Genomic DNA, 22,768 nt, shown 5'->3' with positions numbered 1-22,768 from the left:
TAGTTAATCTTTATCATCCTGAATGATAAGAGAGTATTCCTAAACAAATAGCAGTTATTTTCCTATATCCATTCTCACTGTAACTTGACTATAATTTTCCTTCAATAAGTATTTCATCTACAAACACCATAATTTGCCTGCAAATCTACGTGTATCTGTGCTATGATGAAGCAAATGCAGTCAAATTGTTTCCATCCAAAATTTGGATATTTGTAATCTTCATTTTCAAAGAAAGAGATAGTCGGTAAAAATATTTTAGCAACTTGATTTCAGGTTGTACCTTAAAAAGCCTCACATATTCTCATTTCACAAATCCGGCACACCATGTTTACAAATATATAGTACATCATAATGATCAAAGTTTTACTCATGAAATTGTTTAGCACGAAGTAATGTACCGGTAGCTTGTAAACATGTTCTGACATTTATCTGAGTTTATTTGCGTAAAATAAGACATCCCAAGCTCCCAACCCCAAGTGATGATATAGGCAGCATCCAGCAAATATTTTAAGCTCAAAGTTCAAACCTTAAGAGTCTTTTGGAGGTGTGTTTGCAAAATTCCACGATGTTTTGTCAAAGGAATCTGGATATCTTCCTCCTGCAACCTCTTCTGTGGGTACGGCATCAGAAATTTCTTTTGGATCCTTGTTTGTAAGTTTTACTGTCAAGGAGACAATATTGTCCTCTAGGTTCTTAATCTTAGTTGTCCCTGATGCTCGAAGCAAATTAACAGTAAACATTAGGCAACATTATTTTGATCAGCTCGAATTTGAACACTATATATTTCTTCAAGTCAACACATAAATCATGAACTCAAGGATAGAAACTTACCAGGAATAGGTACGACATCATCCCCCTGTTCGAGAACCCATGCCAGTGCTAATTGTGCAGAAGTGCATTTGTACTTTTTGGCAAGGTTCTCTATGCGAAAATAAATACTTCTGTTTCTGTCCAGGTTCTCTCCGGTGAACCGAGGAAGAAAATTCTTATAAAACAGATACATGAACAATTTTAATAAGCTTCACCACATATGGAACATTAGTCTCAAATGAAACTGGAAAGCTCATGTTGTTTCTTAAAAACACCTATGTTATACTGTGTTATGAAACAAAATGATGCGGACAAACATTGATGAAAAACATACCAAAAAGCTATCTGGAGGCACACTTTCCACAACGGCTTTGCCACCGAAAAATCCACGACCAAGAGGACTGTATGGAACTATTCCAATGCCAAGCTCCCTGCACACTTCAATCTATCAGAAGGGCAGTCTTGTAATGCAAGCATATACTTCCACTTAAAATCTAATCTATTCTATGCAAGCATTGAATTTTACAAAATTCTAATTAGGTACAAAATAGTAGATTGGAACAAATAAATAGAATATACTTCCTTTGAAAATCTAATCTATCCTATTCAAGTTACTAATTTTATGAAATGCTATATCCTCAGACACTAGACACAAAAATTAAAGTTTTCAGTAGGAACAATTAAATAGGTCCTTAAACACCCTTCATCGCGAGTCGAACGAACCTGCAAAGTGGTACTATCTCGTTCTCAATGTCACGAGTCCAAAGAGACCATTCCAGTTGTACAGCTGTGATAGGATGAACAGCATGTGCTCTCCTAATTGTATCTGGGCTAGCCTCAGATAATCCTATGTACTTGATTTTACCCTCTTCCACCAGCTTTTTCATTTCGCCAATCTATAGTGTGACAAGGAAATGACAAATATAATTTTGAACACATTCAATCAATATGGATCCCACTACTACTGATGCAATCAGAATCTAAAAATCATAATTGGGGTCAAAACTCTTCAATTCAGATAGTTAGCCTGAGGAAGAAAGAATCACTCACAGTTTCCTCTATGGGGACTGATGTGTCCACTCTATGTTGATAATACAGATCAATGTATTCCACATCAAGGCGCTTCAAGCTAGCTTCACAACATGAGCGCACATACTCAGGGTTACCCTTCACGATCACAGCATCAAGTCCCAATTCTGCAAACCCAAACTTTGTGGCTACTTGTATGTTTTCTCTGGGCAACATCTTCAAGGCCTGAAAGGAATGACTTTTTTTCCAATAAATTCGGAAAATTTTAACAATGATTTCTATATCCTCAATAATGTGCAAAAATAAATATTCACCAATTCCTTGAACAAACATATTATATTAGGAGTGTGATTCCATAGTTATCAGTTAAATTACTTGAAGCATAGCAGCTATCATACTCTTTAGGTTACCGCTTGATCTAGATGTGAATTGTAACTAAATTAATCAAACATAACAAGTGTTTAGTTAAGAGAATTCTTACACAAGTGTCAAGAGTCAAGATCCTAACCTTTCCAAGAAGAATTTCATTAGTATATGGTCCATATTTATCAGCAGTATCAAAGAAAGTGATTCCTTTATTGAAAGCATGCTTTATTATAGAGATGCCATCCTCTTCAGAGACTGGAGAATTGTAACCTCCACTCAGGCTCATGCATCCAAATCCCAGCTTTGATACCTGTAAAAGCAAAAAAACACAATCAGAGAAATCAAACGATCAGGATTAAAAGAACAAAAAAAAAGAAAATTACAAATGGGTAGTTACCTCAAGGCCTTGGGTTCCGAGTTTCACTCTCGGAACTTGGAGTTTCATCTCTTCTGCCATATTTGATGCTGTGGTTTTGGTTTGTCCTGGTATTCTTTCAATAATTAGTTGGTTGACTTGAGCTTGAGCTGGATGGGACAAAAAGGAAAGGAATCTGGTTTGGCTCCAACTCCAAGGATGTGAAGACAGGTACTTTTTTTTTTTAAGTGCTGAAACTGGGACTTGACTAGCTTACAGAATCTGTAAGCTACAGACTGCAGCATCAGCCGTTGGATGTGGTTGGCTGTGGAGTGAGAAACTAAACAATAGAAAATCGGATGGTGGAATGACGGGAGATGTTTGTTACAGAATCGGATGGTGGGAAATTTCAAAACCTGAAACTGGTTCTGATGTGGGCAAAACTTCCGTTACATTAGCTGTACGTTACAGCTAAAAGATTTTAAATCCTTCGTAAAGTTTATAATTATAAAAAAGTCAATGAGTTTTAAAATTTTGTTTTAAACCCCAAGATGCCTGTAAAAGTCTTTGAAATTTCCCAGGAGGGATATTAGCCACCCTTTCGTCAACATCAATGGCAAAACCTATGCCCCCTCAAGTCTTTATTATTTCGCACAGTTCCCAAAATTATATCCACATTTGCCTCATAGGTTTGTATATCTTCATCTTCTTTTATCACGTTTTTGGTTGGTTTTTTATCTGGCAAAGAAGATTTGATTTTGATCACATTTGGTCTCATCAAACCAACTTATGACTATTAGAGATATTAAATAGATTTTTATAAATCTCAAAAGAAAGGCAAAGGCAAAGAGAGCAAACCTTGAATAAAATGAAGCAACTTGTAAATTACAAAAGGTTAAAAACTACACCATCATCAAGTTCTAGTGACTGTGCTATTTGCTTGGAAACTTTTACAAATGATGAAGCTTGTTGAATTTCTCCTGTATACAATCACATCTTTCATTTAAATTGCATTGATGGTTGTTTGGAGATCAATCTAATTGCCCTTTTTGTTGTAATTGTATCTTCGAACTTCAATTTTCTTAAAATTTTCTATTTATATTTATAGTAGATTTAGTATAGTTTCTCAACAATTTTTTTTTTTATATTATCCAATTGAATCTCTAACTTGTTTAATCTTACATCTATTGAGTTTTTATTCGTTATATTAATGATCTCTTACTTTTAATTTATCTTGATCTTCAATATTGAATTATTTCATTAATTGTTTAACCTTATAAAATTCTTTGTTCATTTGATCTCCTGACTTTTTAATTTGTTTTATATTTTCTTCATTGAAATTATTAATCTCTTACATTTTGTTTGCACTTTCTATATAATTTATAGATAAATTTGGATTTCTTAATTTATTTAATAAATAAAACGAAGTTCAATTTAATTGATTATTAGCTCACATGTTTTAATCATTGATCCAATCGAAAAGTTGAAATCTTCCACCTGAAAATCCTTTTCGCCCATTGCTAGAATGTGGTAGCTTATTGGTTTTTATGTTTTGTGAAATTATTAGAAATTTTGGTAATTTATTCATTGTATCATTTTTCTAATAATTCATTAAATTCATAGGGTATTCATGATATATAATATCTCTTATAATTTAGGATGCTAAATTCATATTACAAAATCTATGTGAAAGCATTTATGGTGTGTGTGTGTGTAGAAAAAATCTAGTTTATATCTTAAGAGAGACAAGAATTTATAAATACAGGTGCAAATATATATTCAGAATTTGTGGATATTTATGAACATGATAATCATTTAAATTCTTATAAAAATATAGTAAAAACTTTTTTAAAAATTTAAAAATAAATATAGAAAACTATATAATTATACAAAATTAATGAGGACTTATTTGAAAAAAATAAGTAAATATGTGATTAAAAATAAAATTTTCTTTAAATTACTATTGCATCCGTACCTCGTTTTTGGTTAAAATTACTTTCATCAATTGGATTTAAGAAATATAAAAATTAATGATCCATATCTATTAGTTATTTGTTACAATATTTGTAACATAAGCTTTGCCTTTGTTGTGTTGTTGTGTGCAAACAAATTTTCATTTTTTTTTTCTCCTACTATCATGATTGGTCAATTTAGTGTAATTCAAAACAAGTGCAAATAATTTTAAGATTTGACAAAATAATCCCTGTACTTTGCAAAATGTTAGGTGTGGGAGAAATTTTGCAGTCACAACACACGATGTAATCGTCTAATAAAAGTGTTAAGCTACGTTAGATCACCTCCAACTAATACCAGTCATACGATCATATAAATTTGATGTGACGGTCACGATTACATGAACTCAAAATACAAGATATGCACATGATTATGGGGTCTTCTTCTCCTTCGCTCTTCATCAGTTTCTTCATTATAATCGGAATCAATCTCATCATCACCGTCGGTTTGCTGGAAAGTTTCAAATTTGATCAGTAACCGTTGATTATCTCTCCATCTCTCCTCGCCTAATTCTACTGTGCACCACCATGCTGATGATCGACGCCAGCACCTACTGCAGTTGCAACTATCTCGCACACCGTTGATTATATCTTTTTTGGTGCTCGTAATGGAAGACATAGACGCAAACACGAGAACATAAGGCAACCAAGTAAGTAATGTTGAAACTTGCGCGAAAATTAGCGTTTCTGTTATTTGTTAATTAACAATTTGTTTGGGGGGGATATTATAGCGTGATCTGCTATACCCAAGCGAGGAGTTGACCTTCTCATAAGCGAGGAGCAATGTGACATCCGAGAGCATGAGTCTTCTCTTCGTCCTTGAGGAGACCATCTGCTGGGACCAGAATACGAGCAAGTTCCTTACTAGGCGTCAAGAACATTTCCCGCTGGGGGCTAAATCAGCAGACCCAGTCCACAACAGTTAAATAGGACATGCACTATTATCCTAGAATCCAAGCACGAAGCCCACTCAGCTACGACTACCACGTTCAAGCATCCACTTCTGATGATTCGGCAAAGTGGCGAACGTGAGTCAATAAGGGCCGAATTCTCAAGGAGGCTATAAAATGGGCAATCAAAGAAGGTAAAAGGGTTGGACAAAAAATACTAAAAAAGAGACAAAAAGAAATTCCATGGGGCATTCTAATGAGAACCTCAGGAAAATTCACAGGGATTTCATTGCTTTAGAAATCATTACAAAGCCAAGAAATTATTGGCAGGGTTTTTCCAAAAGTAAGCCCAGATTCTGGACTTGAGCGCTGGAGGGTTAACGCCGGGAAAACCCTCGGCGTGCTCTGACCAGTTTTTGTATGTGCAGGAGTCTGCCGAGAGAAGCAGTAAGCGTCATAGTTCTACTCATTTAGAAATGGGCAGTATGAAGTTACCTATAGTCAACTGCAAACTTAAGCATTAAGGAGAGATTCTGGTCATGAACGAGCATACATCGAATCTCGCATCAACATTTTACCGTAGTTTTATGGGGAGCTGAACAAAAAGCTTTCGTTAACAAAGAGCGTTAACAGAGAGAATGAAGGGAAAAAAAGCGGGGTGACTATGGACGTAAGTGGGAGTAATGTCCAAGGAGGGGATATGGGGCTTAACGAATCTATAATATTAAGAGAAATAAGTAACGAGGCGTGAGAAAGAGCAATGCATGAGCGAATGGAAAAACAGATGGAAACTCTAACAACCATCTTGTACGAGCTAAGAAAGAACAAAGAGAAACTCACGAAGAAAGGATGAGAAGTGGCAGAGTTACACCGGGGCATGTTAATAGAAGGAACAACGGTGAATGGACCACCCTAATGAGAGGTTGAACTACCGGGAGGCCTGGTGGTGGACTCGGTGACCAATCTCTACGGGGAGGAAGTCATTAAGGAGGGAATCAACCCCCGGGTAGGCAGAACACGGGCAATAATAACAGGGCTGCGAACGCTGAGGAGAGGGAACTTCGACAACACCTGCGTGATGTCGAGCGAGACCAAGTAACGGCACGTGATCCTAGTAGAGTCCACCCATTGGTGCACATAGAGCGTTTCAATGACATAACTGAAGTGTAGGGATTATCCTAAGCCCAGAGATGCAGGGTGAGTGGTATCGAAGGTTTCCTCGGGGAAACATCAGAACATTCGAGCAGATGTGTCAGGAATTTACAGAGCAGTTTCGGGGGGCAATGACACTAGAAGATGATATGATGGAGTTGACGAGTATGAAGCAAGGAGAAAATGAGACTCTCGGGACTTTATCAAAAGATACCATCGTGTTATCCTCGATCTTGGAGCCTTCAACCATCCTCAAGGGACTAAAGGAAGGAGTAAAGATAGAGAGTATGTGGTACAACTTAAGGAGTCCAGCAGTTCAGTCATATTCCGCGGCCTATGAGCAAGCCAAGAGGGACATAAAAATCGAGGAGGAAAAAAAGACGAGGATTAAGACGGACCAACTGGAGGGGTTGAGGAGAAAAGAAAAGAAAGTCATAGCAGCAAGCGGGCCAATTAAGTAGAAGGACCACCATGCCCCAGGTGGCAGTACGGGAAGTCGGGTCGCCTCTTACCAACCTTACTAGAGGCCACTCCAATATCAACGTAGCAGGATGCAACTTTCTCGTTCACTAGCTAGAGATTCTTAGGGAAGGCTTGACTAGATGTATAGTCACCCTTATCATTATACTATGATGACCCACCACCTACAGAGTATGAGAGCTAGGAGACCAGATGCACCAATGCCCCTTCCTGCTTAAAACAACGCCCATAGGGAAAAGGCAATACACGTGATCGATTAAAGTCAGAGCTATAGGCAGTACATTTCCTTGAAGACGCCTCTGGATGAGGTGTACAATGCAATAAAGGATCGTGGTCTGCTGTATCCTCATACCCCAATAGCAAAACTACCCAGTAGATGAGATAAGGGCCGGTTTTACGAATTCCATGGCACCCATGGTCATACTACGGCCCAATGCAATGATCTCAAAAATCAGGTGGAAGATTAAGTGAGGAATCGTTACCTGGACGAGTTCATAGATAGAGCTATCTCGATTGCAGGCTCATTATGTGGAGTAAAGTAGGGCACTAGAAATGCGTGCCACAAGCAGCCCATCGTCAGAGTTATTGCTGGGGGCCCAACGTTGGTTAAGGATTCCAACAGATTTAGAAAGAACTATGCTAAGTATGCCATGACCAGCAAAAAAGTATTCTTTAACACTCCAACGGCAAAACGAACAAGGACCAAGCATGTGCCGATCATGTGGACGGATGAGAATGAAGAATGAGTGCTATACCCACACGAGGCTGCACTTGTCATTGAAGCCATCGTCGCCAGCAAGACGTTTGATTGAATTCTAGTAGATACTGGAATCTCGGTCGATGTCCTGTTCAAGTCAACTTTAGAGGAAATGGGAATAATAGATTTAAGGATAGAGCACATCAACACATCATTAAAGAGGTTCGAGGGAGGAAGGCTAGCCTCATTTGGAGTGGTCGAGCTACCCATTACTATAGGTTCTGCTCCATCAGAAAAGACAATGATCTTAGATTTTGTTGTGGTCGATGAAGAGAGCCCCTACTAGATGATTTTAGGCCGCCCTTTCTTGAGGATGAGTAAGGCGGTGCTATCCAATCATTACTTGGCTCTCAAGTACCGGGTAAATTGGGTGGTTGGCGTGGTACAAGGAAATAAGAGAATTGCTCGAAGCTGTTACACTACAGCAGCGAAAGAGGCGATGTAAATTACCTTGCTTTATGCCTGAGCAGAATTTATGAGGGGCAGACATGAGACGGTTGAGGAGCTGGAGACTGTCAACTTGAATCAAGACAGCACGGGGAAAACACTTAGGATTGGGTCGAAGATAGAGGGGGAGCTGAAGCAAGAGTTGATACATTGCATGCGATCTCACGCAAATGTATTTGCTTGGACGCATGATGACATGCCGATGATCGACCCCGAGGTGGCTTGCCACAGGTTGGCGATAAAGAAGGGTGTTTAATCTGTGAGGAAAAAGAGAAGGTATTTCAACCAGGAGAGATACGAAACCATAAATAGCGAGGTGGAGAAACTCTTGAAGGCAGGGTTCTTTTAGGAAGTGAACTACCCCGAATGGATATTGAATGTCGTTCTGGTAAGGAAGGCCAATGGTAAATAGAGAATGTGCGTTGACTTCATCGACCTCAACGAGGCATGCCTGAAAGACAGATTTCCCCTATCGAAGATCGACCAGTTGGTTGACTCAACAGTAGGGCATAATCTGCTCAGCTTCATAGACGAATTCTCGGGATACAACCAAATCCTAATATACAAGTATGAAGAGGAGAGCACAACATTTATTACTAACTAGGGTTTGTTTTGTTATAGAGTGATGCCATTCGGCCTTAAAAATGCGGGTGCTACATACCAGAGGTTGGTGAACAAAATCTTTAAGCCATTGATTGGGTGAACTATAGAGGTTGATATGGACGACATAATAACCAAATCAAAAAGCTCGGATGAACACGTCAAGCACCTCGAGGAGACATTTGGGCTTTTGAGAAAATATAAGATGAAGCTCAACTCGAAGAAGTGTGCTTTTGGAGTTGGATCAGGAAAATTCCTTGGGTTCATGGTAAGCCATTGGGGGATTGAGGCGAATCCTAAGAAGATCCAAGCAATTGTGAGAATGAGATCTTCTTGTAACTTGAAGGAGATATAGAGCTTAACGGGAAAGTTGGCAGCATTGAGTCGATTTATATCCAAGGTCATAGACAAATGCCACGCCTTTTTTCAAGTGATGAGGATGGGGAGGAAAACAGAATGGACCCCCGAATACAAATAGGCCTTTTAGAAACTGAAACAATACCTGCATCAAACACCCTTATTGTCCACACCACGAGAGGGGGACGTACTGTGTATCCAATCACGTTACGAGCTCAGTTCTGGTGAGAGAAGAAGAAGGGGTCCAGTACCCAATATACTACACCAGCAAAGCTCTGTTCGATGCCGAGACCAGGTACCCACCATTGGAGAAATGGGCACTCGCCCTTGTAGTGGCTGCTTAAAAGTTGAGACCGTACTTCCAAGCATTCCCAGTTACGGTAGTAGCAGACCAACCACTGCAGCAGACCCTGCACAAACTAGATGCTTCCGGTCGGCTAGTGAAGTAGGCAATAGAGCTAAGCAAGTTCGATATAAGCTACAAACCCCGAGCAGCAATTAAAGCCCAAGCGATGGCAGACTTCGTGGTAGAGTTCATAGAGCCTGAAGTAGACTTCGACCACACAAGTGTTGCTGCAAGCAACGACGGAGGCAGTCTGGCAAGCGTCGATAGATGGATCCTCAGGTGAGTAGGGTACTGGAGCGGGGATTATTTTGGAAAGCCCAGAAGGGGAGAAGATCTCTTACGTTGTCAAGTTAGAGTTCACGGCCACAAACAACCAGGCCGAATATGAGGCTCTAATTGTAGGGTTAGAGTTAGCTAAGGCAGTGAAAGAAAATAAGGTGAAAATTCGGACCTATTCCCAACTGGTTGACAGCCATGTCAGTGAAAGATTTCAACCCATAAATGAGAAGATGGAACAGTAACTAAAGAAGGTCAGACAATTAATTGAGAAGTTCGAATCAGTGGACGTAGTGCAAATCCCAAGGAGCGAGAACTACCAAGCAGATATCCTGGCCAGAATGGCAACCATAATGGACCCAATATCAAGAGGTTGAAATATACGAGTAAACCAAGATTATTAAGTTTCTAGTATTGATCCATTGCATTACCAATACCAAAAACTGGGGGACCGGTGTTTGGGGGGATATTATAGCGTGATCTGCCATACCCAGGCGAGGAGTTGACCTTTTCGTAAGCGAGGAGCAATGTGACGTCCGAGAGCAGGAGTCTTCTCCTCGTCTATGAGAAGACCATCTACTGAGACCATAATACGAGCAAGTTCCTTGCTAGGCGTCGAGAACATTTCCCGTTACGGGTTAAATCAACAGACCTAGTACACGACAGTTAAATAGGACATGCGCTATTATCCTAGAATCCAGGCACAAAGCCCACTTAACTACGACCACCACGTTCAGCCATCTGCTTCCGAGGATTCTGGCAAAGTAGCAAACATGAGTCAAGGAGGGTCGAATTCTTAGGGAGCCTATGAAAAGGGCAATCAAAAAAGGTAAAAGGGTTGGACAAAAAAAACTAAAAAAGAGACAAAAAGAAATTCCGAGGGGCATTCTAGTGAGAACCTAGGGATTTCATTGCTCTAGAGATCATTACAAAGCCAAGAAATTATTGATGGAATTTTTTCAAAAGTAAGCCTATATTTCTGACTTGAGCGTCGGAGGGTTTATGCCAGGAAAACTCTCAGCGTGCTCTAACCAGTTTTTGTGTGCGCAGTCAGAGAGAATAAGTAAGCATCATAATTCTACTCGTCTAGAAAGGGGCAGTGTGAAGTTACCTATAATCAACTGCAAACTTGAGTTTTGAGGAGAGATTCTGGTCGTGAACGAGCAGACATCGAATCTCGCATCAACACAATTAATTAAATTAAGCAAAATTTTTACATAAAAACCGGGGGGAGCAAATTGATTAAACCCATAAACAAGTCTAGAAGGTAATTAGTTAATTAAAGTCTCTAGAATTCTAGAAGGTAGCATAGAGCAGCTGGTTGGCTGGTGGGGAGTGATGATCAGTAGAAATTCGGAGAAACTGGAAGATGAGGACCGTGTAAAGGTCAAAGACGACGACGGGTGGCCTTGGCTCTGCTTTCACCAGTAGCTGATGCAGAATTATCCTTTGGTTCAATATAATGATCGATTGTTACCGACACAACAAGAATCACACCCAAGCAAAATACAACATAGCACTGCCGCCCCAGCTTTCCCAACAGTTCCTGCACCGTCTCCATCGTATACATGTATACCACTTTTTTATCTTTCTATTGAAAGTAACTCAGTAATATACGTAGTGTTGTAATATAAAATGTTCTATGAATGTGTGTATATACACGGAAGAAAATTGGAAAGATAGCAAATGGTTTTGGTGGGTAGAGTCTACAGAGAGAGAGGAAACAGGGAGCAAGAATTAATTATTGATTAAAAAATGAGGAACAAAACTGGGGGATGAATTAAGATGAGTGAAGGCAGGGATTGTCGTTTTGTTGTAGAAAAAACCAACGGAGCTAGGGATAATAATTTTAACTTCAGATGACAGCAAAGCAATTTGTAGAGCGCATGCAAGCAACACTTGGCCGATTCAATTCAAGAGGCATTCAGACCCCCACTCCCCTTTTGCATATAGTGTTCATTGCATGCCTACTTTCTTTGATTCGTTTATTGTATTTGGTCAAACAACCGATGAACAGCGAAGGAGAAGAATACCTCATAATCCCATGCATATCTTGTATTTTGAGTCCATATAATCGTGACTGTCATATCAGATTTATATGATCGCATAGCCGAAACCCTAATTAAAATTAGCGCTACGTTGGAGTTGATCCAACGTAGCTAAACCCCCAATTAAAATTATGTCACATGACACATTTTAGGTTTTATTCTCTTTTTCTATCATGTTTGATCAATTCAAATAAATCTCTGTGTTAAAATTTTACAGGAGTGCTATGAAAACGAAGTACGTCGATCCTACCTAAAATGTTCTCTATCAATGAGATTACATATTTATCACATTGGGGGGGGGTGAATTTAGCCTCCTGATATTACTCTTGAGCTTGTAAAAGATGAAATGCCCTGTCTTTGTATCTTCTTGGATCGCGAGATTATACTATATTCACAATAGAGCAATCCGAACCACCATACCTCTATACAAAACAGTTGAACTTGAGTTTAAATATCTTATGTTTTAACAAGCTGAATAATATTCTGATAAGTTACAACATTTTTTGTTGTTGTATTGCCTCATCATGATACATAATGAATAAATCAAGGATTTAAATTTTTCCGAACTGTTTGTGGGATACGCTTCGACGAAGACCAGCAGTGATGAGCAGACATCTGGTAACAGGGTTCCTCGAGCAGGTATATCTTGTAAGAGTCTGGTATCCGGGGGAGCAAGAGCAGGAATATCCTGCTCATCCACGAGGCCAATCTCCTGTTGGAAGCATAAAGTCATTCCTGCTACATTCCTGCTAAGGGTTGAGTGGAGGAGACCCGATCAACGACAGTTAGCGCGGCGTGCTCTCCAGTCTGAAAATCAAGGCACGAAGGCCACGCAACGACCCACGACTACGGAAATGGGGCATCCACTTTCGAGAGGTGGGAGGATAACGAGCGCGAATAGAGGGAAGTCCCGAGTTCAGAAGTGGCCTATAAAAAGGTAGCCAACGAAGGTAAAAGGGTTAGCAATTTTGACATTATAACAAAGATAAAGAAAGCTCTAAAGAACAGAAACTACAGAAAAGCCATAAGATTTGTGGCTAGCGTTCCTAGAACCTTCATTTCTGACTTGAGCATCGGAGGGTTTACGCTGGGGAAACAACCAGCGTACTCTGACGTGCTTCTGTGTACGTAGGAACTTCCGGAGAAAAAGTCTTACGAGGAGAGATCCTAGTCGTGGTAGAGTTGGTCGAGCAGAGGTCCTAGTCTTGATAGAGAAGGCAACCAGAATCTCGCATCAACACGAACAATATTTGAATTGTTATTGCGCTGATGTCAAATTGCTACCAAAAAGAGGCATATAGCTACAAATCCATCTATTGTTGGGTTCCTTTGGGAGATTACTTGCTGGAAATAGCCTTGAGTTTGATACATATCATTCATTAATACTTAGTATTTCTTTAGCAGCAAAGCAAGCTGAAATCAAATACATAAAAGCTACCCTGCATACCCCCATCATTTATTGAAACAAACTATAGTAGTTTTTCCCATAGTGACACAATCTCTCATTATAAATTGAACAAAAAAAAAAAATCTCTTCAATGCAAAATCTTCAAGTTTCAGATGCTTTTAGTAGCTGGAGGGACTATCTTGCAATGGTATGTTCACGAACCAAGAGCAGCGAAGGAAACTTATCCGTTATTCTGTCCCCTGCTACCTCATTGCTGGAAGAGGAGGACTATCTTTTGCTGGTGTGTTCGCGAACTTCCAGGAGCAACGGAGGAGACCGCCAATTACCCCATCCCCTGCTACCTCATTGATGGGAATCACAGAAGAAATCTCATCTAAATCTTCATTTGTAAGTTTCACTCTCAAAGAACCAATATTGTCGTCAAGATTTTTAATCTTTGTTGTACCTGTGAAAAAATTAAAGCACATACAAGGCTTATCAGCTCGTATAGGAGAGATGTCTATCATGATTGCACCGACTGACAAGAAAAGAAAGATTAACTCACCAGGAATTGGTGCTACATCATCTCCTTGATGAAGAATCCAAGCAAGTGCAAGTTGTGCAGGGTTGCATTCATGCTTTTCGGCCAACTTTTGCAGACGTAAATATAAGATCTTGTTTTTGTCAATGTTCTCTCCTGAGAACCTAGGATGCCATGTCTTAAGTAAAGATTGGCCATCAGTTAATCAATTCAAAATTACTCTCAAAAGTAACAAGATCAGAATAACAAATGAAACATTGTAGACTAAAACATACCAGAAGACTGTTCGCAGGCAAACTTTCAACGCTAGCCTTGCCACCAAAAAATCCACTGCCAAGTGGACTATATGGAACTATCCCAATTCCAAGTTCCCTGTAACATAATATTCAAAAATGACAATTGCCTCTCATTTACAGAAATCAAACTTGCAGGAATATGTTAGCTAAAGAGGTAACATGAGAGTCATTTACCAAAGAAAATCTACCATAGTTGAATAGATAAAAATGAGAATGGTAACATATCTATTTCAGTTCCATTGTAAAGAACCTGCAAAGTGGGTCTATTTCATCCTCAATTTCGCGAGTCCAGAGAGACCATTCCATTTGTAAGGCAGTAACAGGATGAACGGCATGTGCCCTTCTTATAGTATCAGGGCTTGCTTCAGATAACCCGATATACTTTATTTTCCCTTCTTCCACCAACTTCCTAAGTTCTCCCATCTAATAAGAAGCAAAATGTACCTCCATAACTATTGATGCCGCAACTAGTGACTATTGACAAGGAAATTAGAAATGAAGGCAGTAGATTACATACAGTATCCTCTATAGGTATCGTTGTGTCAACGCGATGCTGATAATAGAGATCAATGTATTCAACATCAAGATGCTTCAGGCTAGCCTCACAGCAGGCGCGGACATACTCAGGGGTACCCTTTACCACAACATCACTCATGTCAAATTTGACAATGCCAAATTTTGTGGCTAGCTGCACTTTTTCTCTTGGAAGCTGCTTGAGAGCCTGAAAAGATTCATCAATTAATTACTCAAACAAAGTAATCTTGCATGCCAAGAGTTTTCACCCATCAGTTTTATCAATTAATCATTTACCTTTCCAACAAGAAGTTCATTAGCATTATTGGGTCCATAGACGTCTGCTTAGGGATGGCAAAAATCCCCATGGGGATGGGTACCCTCGGGGATTTTCCCCATTCGGAGAGGGTACGGGGATAATTTTATACCCAATTTTTTTTTCGGGGAGGGGACGGAGAAAATTTTTTACCCAACTTTTTATTCGGGAAGGGGACGGGGATGAGGTGGAATCCCCATCCCCTACCCATTTCCCCATTTTAATTTTTAATTTTATTTTTATTTTTAAAATTACTAATAAATAAATAACAAAATTATAAATATTGTTAAAAATAATAAATATCAAAATAGTTGTATGTTGGGAAAGTGGTCACCCTTTGTCGGGAATTAGTTGAAGAGTATTAATTGAAGTTTTCACCAACTGTTTATTGCTTTGATTATACTGGTAGTAATTCTTCTACTAGATCTACAGGGGATTCTTATAAGAAAGCAACCAAATGGATGATAGGTTTTGATGATTATGTAAACAATGGAGATTGTGCAGTTGTTGCAGATGAATTAGATTCATATTTGGATGAGAAAGTTATATCTCGAATGGAAGATTTTAATATTTTGAGTTGGTAGAAGACAAATGCTAATAGGTATCCTACATTAGCTCGAATTGCTAGAGATATTTTGGCAATTCCAATTACAACAGTTGCTTCTGAATCAGCTTTTAACACTAGTGGTAAAGTTGTGAGCTCATACCATAACAAACTTCATCCAAGCACATTGGAGGCCTTAATGTGCTGTCAAAGTTAGTTACGAGCTTACAATAGCGGTATGAGTTTATTTTAATATGATTAATTTAAAATCGAAAATAAAAAAATGTATTAGACTATTAATTATTCGGGGACCGGGGACCCTCGGGGATCCCCTGTTATTATTCGGGGAGGGGATGATGATTCTCTCAAGCAATTTTGACGGGGACGGGAAGGGGACGGGGATATATGCAAAACATCGGGGATGGGTATGGGGAGATTGGTCCCCTCCCCTCCCCTCCCCATTGCCATCCCTACGTCTGCTGTGTCAAAGAATGTGATTCCTTGATCAAATGCGTGCTTGATTATTGATATGCCAACTTCAACAGGGACAGGATCATTGTAAATTCCAGTGAGGCCCATGCAACCAAATCCCAACTTTGACACCTTTAAGACACATATAATTCATCAAAAAATATTATATGAGAAACAGTAATGTCTCTCTGTGATTGTTTATATTTTTCCTAATGCTGTAAAAGATAAGAGTTACCAAATGAACTTTACCTCAAATCCTTGCCCACCAAGTTTCACCCTTGGAATCTTGATTCTTTGTTCTTCAGCCATTTTCTTCAAACCTGTTATTCTTTTTCTGTTCTTGATACTGGCATAAGACTTGTCTCGGCCTCTCAATAGGCAGACATATGGAGGCATGGGAGTGGGACTCGTGACATTTATAAGGAACCAAAATGAAGGTGGCCTTAGCCCTCGTGTCTTATAATTATTTTTTTTTAGAATAAAAAAAATGTTGAAAAGAACTAAAGGAAAAACAAACATAACGGTCAATCGAGTCCGTTTATTAAATAATGCTGCATTGACAAAAAAATTGAGTTATAAATTTTGATTAAAATATCAGGGTAGTTATCAATCAGTTTTTTTTTTTTTTTTGGGTCAAGATATTATGATGTTTTAATACTTTTTATCAAAATTTTATAACCTAATTTTTTTATCAAAATAAAATTTTCGTTATTGTTGTTTTTTGATTTACACAATGAAACGGGCATGTGGGATCTCTACTGATGTATGATATCAAATTGAAGTTTTAATACCAATACGATTGAAATGATTTGTTCTTGTAATTATGAAAATTCGAATCATCAGGACATTGATAAAGCTTTTAATTTGTTGCCGTGGAGTATTGGACAAAATAACTTAGCATATAATAAAAATATATAATTAAAAATCTAAAGCGTGATCTGTGCGGGGAGCAAGTCGTGATGTATATGTATACATACACGCACATACACAGCAACCATGGCCAAAATAAAAAAATTAAATTCAAACATAATCACCAATTTTTAAGTGTTAAGTTGAAAAATAAACGTCTTTAAAATGTCTCAAACTCTAAAGCTGAACCGTATACATTATTCAATTAAAAAAAAAAAACGAGAGCTGGAAGTTTAGGTCTTGTTTGGTGTTAATATAGTGTATTATAGATTTTTTTTTTTATTATACAAGTATAAAAATAAAATTAATTTAACTTATAAATCACAATCATATAAATAAGTGACGAAAATTGTAAGTCGAATCCATAAAGAATCATATACTACATTCATCATGTAAGCAAGGATGTAAGCACACATTTGCTTAACAATGTTCATCATGTAAGCACGTACGTGAACATTCTTTTGCTTTTAATTCTTCTTGAAAATTGATAATTATTTTAGATAGATATTATTTCTCCAAAGTATTTGTAGAACAAAATTGCTTACTATTAAATATAAGTGAGTGAGTGTTCAGTGAATATTATTTACTTAAGTAGTAAATGTTTACTAAAACCTTTAAAAACTATACATTTAAAAATTACGTGAAAACTCAACGATTATAAACTTATCCTATGTCATCTTTCTACCTAGCTAGCCCATTGAATTTCATAATGTCAATGCTAACAAACAATGTCATCTAATTGTACTAAAGCTCAACTCCCAGTAAGATTAACAAGCAACTTAGCAGCATACATTTCTATTGGCTAACTTTCATTTGTATAGAATTAAAAAATTTAACGAGTTCTAAAACACTAATAAAGTAAAAGGTAATTAAAATTTTTAAAGTGAACATTGATAGTTGATTATTTCACTTTATCTCACCAATTTGTATTTCTTGATCAACTCTAGTTATTTATTTATTTATTTATTATTATTATTTTACTTTCTTAAGCTTGCGACTTTTCCTCTTTCATATCTCTCTCACTTTCTTGAATTGATTTACAATTTCCATCAAATGTTAGTCCCCAAACAAATTCCACATTGCAATTGTCAAAATGTTGGATTATCACCCCAAAAAAAAAAAGTAATAAATAAATCCATAAGATCGACAGCATTAGAAACCACCAATTATCTACAAAATTTAACAAGATTCAATAACAAATTATAAAGTGTCGTAGGTGGTTGTAGATTGATGGTGATGAAGATGTGTGGTGGTAATGATGGACATGGTAGTGATGAAGTTAGGTACTGGGTGAAGATGATGATTGACAGAAAAAGCATATGAGAGAGAAAATAAAAAGTAAAATTATTTAATTTAACTATTTTTAATTTTTTAATAAAGATAATTTTAAAAATAAAAGGGTTTAATTAAAAGTGAGGTTAATAAGAGAATGTGAGGTGGTAAATGTATAAGGGTAAAAAAAATAAATAAATAAAAAGTTGGGTTTTGGGCTTCTACATTTTCTAAAATCCGATGAACTCGGCCGTGTTTAAGAATGCAAGCCCAGCTCAAGTCTTGCAGATAATTTCGAGGCCCTTACTGAAAAAGGCTTGAAGTTATTATACAGCACGAGCTCTAATCTTATGAAATCCCTTGAATTGTTTAAATACACCCCCCGGACCGGCGCCGCGCGGGGATCTGTATAGAGTTCATTCATTTTTGTCTTATGAAAAAACCTCCAATCCATTTTCTTTCCTTTTGAATAAAATTTTTTATTATAGGAACTCCACTAACCATATACATAGTAATAAAAAAATTATTAAAATAAAATTCAGAAAACGAAATGATATATCTTAAACTAATTTTCGGTAAAAAAACAAAATCTTAAACGAGTTTATAGTTTTAATATAAAAAATTATATTTTCAAATAAAAAATAAAAGACAAGTATAGAATATGAGATTGTGTGAGCCTAAAAAGTTTGTTAAAAGAGTAAATAAGTTTCAAATTGAATTTCCATTTAAAATATAATCAATTAAATTTTGTCTTTAACTAGTTATGTAATTTCAACTGGAAATGGGTTTCATGAAGACTTTCAAGGGATGTATTTTAAGGGATGTAATAGTAGAGAAATTATAGAATACATTTGAGGTAATGCAACCAATTAATATATGCATAATATATGTAATTAGATTTAATATAATCATAAACTCCACTTGCATTGTAGTTTTTCAAAATAAATGTACACAAATTATAGTATCATTTTCCCATCGTATGGTTGACGCTGTATATATGATATATTTTATAATTTCTAATAATAATATCAGTCAAACTTAAATGGTAGTTTTTTTTTATACTCTTGAATGATAAGAGTATTATTAAACTCTGATTTGGAGAATCCCCTTTTTATCATTTAACCACCATGTTTCCAATAAAATGATGTTAATTTGGCGATTCTTTCAAATTCTAATGAATTTTACAATTTCTAGGAGAGAAACTACTTGAGATAAAACTAGTTTCAAATATTGCATTTTTTTATATCACATTCATGGGACTCAAAAGTCTGAAAACATTCAAAAATGGATTCAAACTCCTTACTGGAAAAGAAAAAAAACAAAAACGCAGTTATTTTCCCATTTCCATTCGCATTGTAACTTGAATATAATTTTGCTTCAGTTCTGATCAAGTGTTTCATCTACAAACACCATAATTTGCCTGCAAATCAACCTGTATCTGTGCTAGGATGAAGCAAATGCAGGTAAATTGTTTCCATTGAAAATTTGGATATTTGCAATCTTCAATTTCAGAGAAAGAGTGTCGTAAAAAATTTATCAAGTTGTACCTTAACAAAGCTCACACATATTCTCATTTCACAAATCGGGCACACTACATTTACATATATATATAGTACATCGTAATGATCAAAGTTTTACTCATGAAATTGTTCAGCATGAAATCATGTAGCAATAGCTTGTAAACATATTTTCACATTTATCTGCCTTTATTTGTGTAAAATATGACATCCCCAGTTCCCAACCCCGAGTGATGATATGGGCAGCATCCAGTAAATATTTTAAGTTCAAACCTCAACAGTCTCTTCGAGGTGTGGTTGCAAAGTTCCACGATGTTTTGTCAAGAGCATCTGGGTATCTGTCTCCTGCAACCTCTTCTGTGGGTACGGCATCAGAAATTTCTTTCAGATCCTCTTTTGTAAGTTTTACTGTCAAGGAGCCAATATTGTCGTCCAGGTTCTTAATCTTAGTTGTCCCTGATGCTCGAAGCAAATTAACAGTAAACATCAATACAGGTAATATTATCTTGATCAGCTCAGTTTTAACTCTATATATTTCTTCAAGTCAACACATGAATCATGAACTCAAAGGATAGAATCTTACCGGGAATAGGTACGACATCATCCCCCTGTGCGAGAACCCATGCCAGTGCTAATTGAGCAGAAGTGCATTTGTACTTTTTGGCAAGGTTCTCTATGCGAAAATAAATACTCTTGTTTCTGTCCAGGTTCTCTCCGTTGAACCGAGGAAAAAATTTCTTATAAAACAGATACATGCATAACTTTAATAAGCTTTACCACGTGTAGAACATTAGTGTTAAATGAAACCGGAAATTTCATGTAGTTTCTTAAGAACATCTATATTCTACTGTGTTAGGAAACAAAATGATACAGATATTGATGAAAAACATACCAAAAAGCTATCTAAAGGCACACTTTCCACAACAGCTTTACCACCGAAAAATCCACGATCAAGAGGACAGTATGGAACTATTCCAATGCCAAGCTCCCTGCACACTTCAATATATCAGGATGGCAGATGTGGTCATACATAATAGAATATACTTCCTCTGAAAATGTAATCTATCCTATTCAAGTAATTAATTTATGAAATGCTATATCCTCAGACACTAGATATAAAAATTAAAATTTAGATAGGAACAAATAAATAGGTCCTTAAACACTCTTCACCGCAAGTCGAACAAACCTGCAAAGTGGTACTATCTCATTCTCAATGTCACGAGCCCAAAGGGACCATTCCAGCTGTACAGCTGTGATGGGATGAACAGCATGTGCTCTCCTAATTGTATCTGGGCTAGCCTCAGATAATCCTATGTACTTGATTTTACCCTCTTCCACCAGCTTTTTCATTTCGCCAATCTATAATGTGACAAAGAATTGATAAATATAGTTTTGAACACATTCAATCAACATGGATCCCACTACTACTGATACAAGCAGAACCTAAATATCATAATTGGGGTCAAAACTTTTCAATTCAGATAGTTAGCTTGAAAAAGAAAGAATCACTCACGGTTTCCTCTATGGGAACTGATGTGTCCACTCTATGTTGATAGTACAGATCAATATATTCCACATCAAGGCGCCTCAAACTAGCTTCACAACACGAGCGCACATACTCAGGGGTACCCTTCACGATCACAGAAGTAAATCCCAATTCTACAAACCCAAACTTTGTGGCCACTTGTATGTTTTCTCTAGGTAACTCCTTCAACGCCTGAAAGGAGAGAGTTTCTTTTCCAATAAATTCAGAAAATTTCAACAATGATTTCCATCCTAAGGTATCCTCAATAATGCCAAAAACTAACTATTCACCAATTCCTTAAACAAAAATATTTCATTAGGAGTGTGATTCCTTAGTTACCAGTAAAATTATTTGAAGCATAGCAGCTATCATACTCTTTAGGTTGCCGCTTGATGTAGATGTGAATTGTAATTAAATTGATCAAATATAACAAGAGCTTAATTAACAGAATTTTAACACAAGAGTCAAGAGTCAAGACCCTAACCTTTCCAAGAAGAATTTCATTAGTATATGGTCCATATTTATCAGCAGTGTCAAAGAAAGTGATTCCTTTACTGAAAGCATGCTTTATTATTGAGATGCCATCCTCTTCAGAGAGTGGAGAATTATAGCAGCCGCTCAGGCTCATGCATCCATACCCCAGCTTTGAAACCTGTAAAAGCAAAAGACACAATCAAAGAAATCAAACGATCAGGATTAAAGAAAAAAGGGAAAAGAAAATTAGAAATGGGTAGTTACCTCAAGGCCTTGGGTTCCAAGTTTCACTCTTGGAACTTGGAGTTTCTTATCTTCTGCCATACTTGCAGCTAGAGTTTCAGTTTCTTTGTTTTAGTATTCTTTCAATAAGTAGTTAAGTGACTTGAGCTTGAGCTGAATGGAGCAAAAAGGAATGTGGCAAGGATGTGAAGGATGTGAAGACAGGTGTACGCTAAGCTGGAACTGTTGTAGTGTTCTGTGCAAACAATTCTCTTTTTTTTTTCCCTTATTTTACCATCATGAATCATGATTGCTTAATTTAGTGAAATTTGAAACAAGTGCAAACTATTTTACGATTTGACGAAATATCCCTTGTACATTGCAAAATCTCAGGCGTTAACCCCTAATAAAATTATGTGACATGACACTTCTAGTTTTTATTTTCTCTTACTGATCAATTTTACAGTAAATTTGTGTTAAACTTTTTTCAGAAGTGCGTATGATAACGCATTGCATCAATCCCACCGAAAACGTTCTCTATTAGCGAAATTACGTACTTGTCACATTTGTGGGTGAATTTAGCCTCATGATGTTACTCTTACGCCTGCGAAAGATGAAATTGCTGTGCCTTTGTATCTTCTTTGATTGTGAAATTATACTAAATTCACAGTATAGCAATCCGAACCACCCTACCCCTATACACAATAGTTGAACTGAGTTTGAATATCTTATGTTTTAACAAAGTGACTAGCATTATGTTGTTGATTTAAGTCAGCTTGTTTCGTATTCATTTTTCTGTTGCCGTATTGCCTGCTCATGATACATAACAAATAAAATCAAGGCTTTAAAATTTTCC

At 37.1% G+C, this 22,768-nt stretch overlaps 2 protein-coding genes across 5 annotated transcripts in view; both read right to left on the bottom strand.

Annotated features, from left to right (window-relative positions):
* The window catches only part of LOC102609456 (probable aldo-keto reductase 1), a 46,326-nt gene extending 24,177 nt beyond the window's left edge, over nt 1-22,149 (bottom strand). The window contains exons 1-8 of one of the 4 annotated variants that reach the window (XM_052442072.1): nt 21,955-22,149; nt 21,701-21,868; nt 21,205-21,408; nt 20,878-21,050; nt 20,584-20,680; nt 20,275-20,428; nt 20,044-20,147; nt 268-605 (exon numbers count right to left, since the gene is read on the bottom strand). In XM_052442072.1, the coding sequence (XP_052298032.1) occupies nt 528-605; nt 20,044-20,147; nt 20,275-20,428; nt 20,584-20,680; nt 20,878-21,050; nt 21,205-21,408; nt 21,701-21,868; nt 21,955-22,014 (1,038 nt within the window). In that variant the 5' untranslated portion in view covers nt 22,015-22,149 and the 3' untranslated portion in view covers nt 268-527. Of the gene's footprint in view, nt 1-267; nt 710-831; nt 986-1,144; nt 1,242-1,533; nt 1,707-1,860; nt 2,078-2,347; nt 2,516-2,602; nt 2,802-20,043; nt 20,148-20,274; nt 20,429-20,583; nt 20,681-20,877; nt 21,051-21,204; nt 21,409-21,700; nt 21,869-21,954 lie in introns of those variants that run through there. The other 3 variants (XM_052442073.1, XM_052442075.1, XM_052442064.1) reach the window with 3 other exon arrangements.
* LOC102623134 (perakine reductase-like) lies at nt 13,214-16,350 on the bottom strand. Its single transcript, XM_052442063.1, has 8 exons — nt 16,243-16,350; nt 16,004-16,125; nt 14,960-15,008; nt 14,667-14,870; nt 14,400-14,572; nt 14,129-14,225; nt 13,878-14,031; nt 13,214-13,778 (listed from the first exon to the last, which is right to left on the bottom strand). The coding sequence occupies exons 1-8, from the start codon at nt 16,300-16,302 to the stop codon at nt 13,576-13,578; spliced, it is 1,062 nt and encodes a 353-aa protein (XP_052298023.1). The 5' UTR covers nt 16,303-16,350; the 3' UTR covers nt 13,214-13,575.
* Nucleotides 22,150-22,768: the final 619 nt, after the last annotated feature.

The sequence above is a fragment of the Citrus sinensis genome, chromosome 5 (assembly GCF_022201045.2).
Source record: "Citrus sinensis cultivar Valencia sweet orange chromosome 5, DVS_A1.0, whole genome shotgun sequence".
Taxonomy (NCBI): domain Eukaryota; kingdom Viridiplantae; phylum Streptophyta; class Magnoliopsida; order Sapindales; family Rutaceae; genus Citrus; species Citrus sinensis.
The sequence above is the reverse complement of the archived record's forward strand: the minus strand, read 5'-3'. Positions and strand labels throughout refer to the sequence as shown.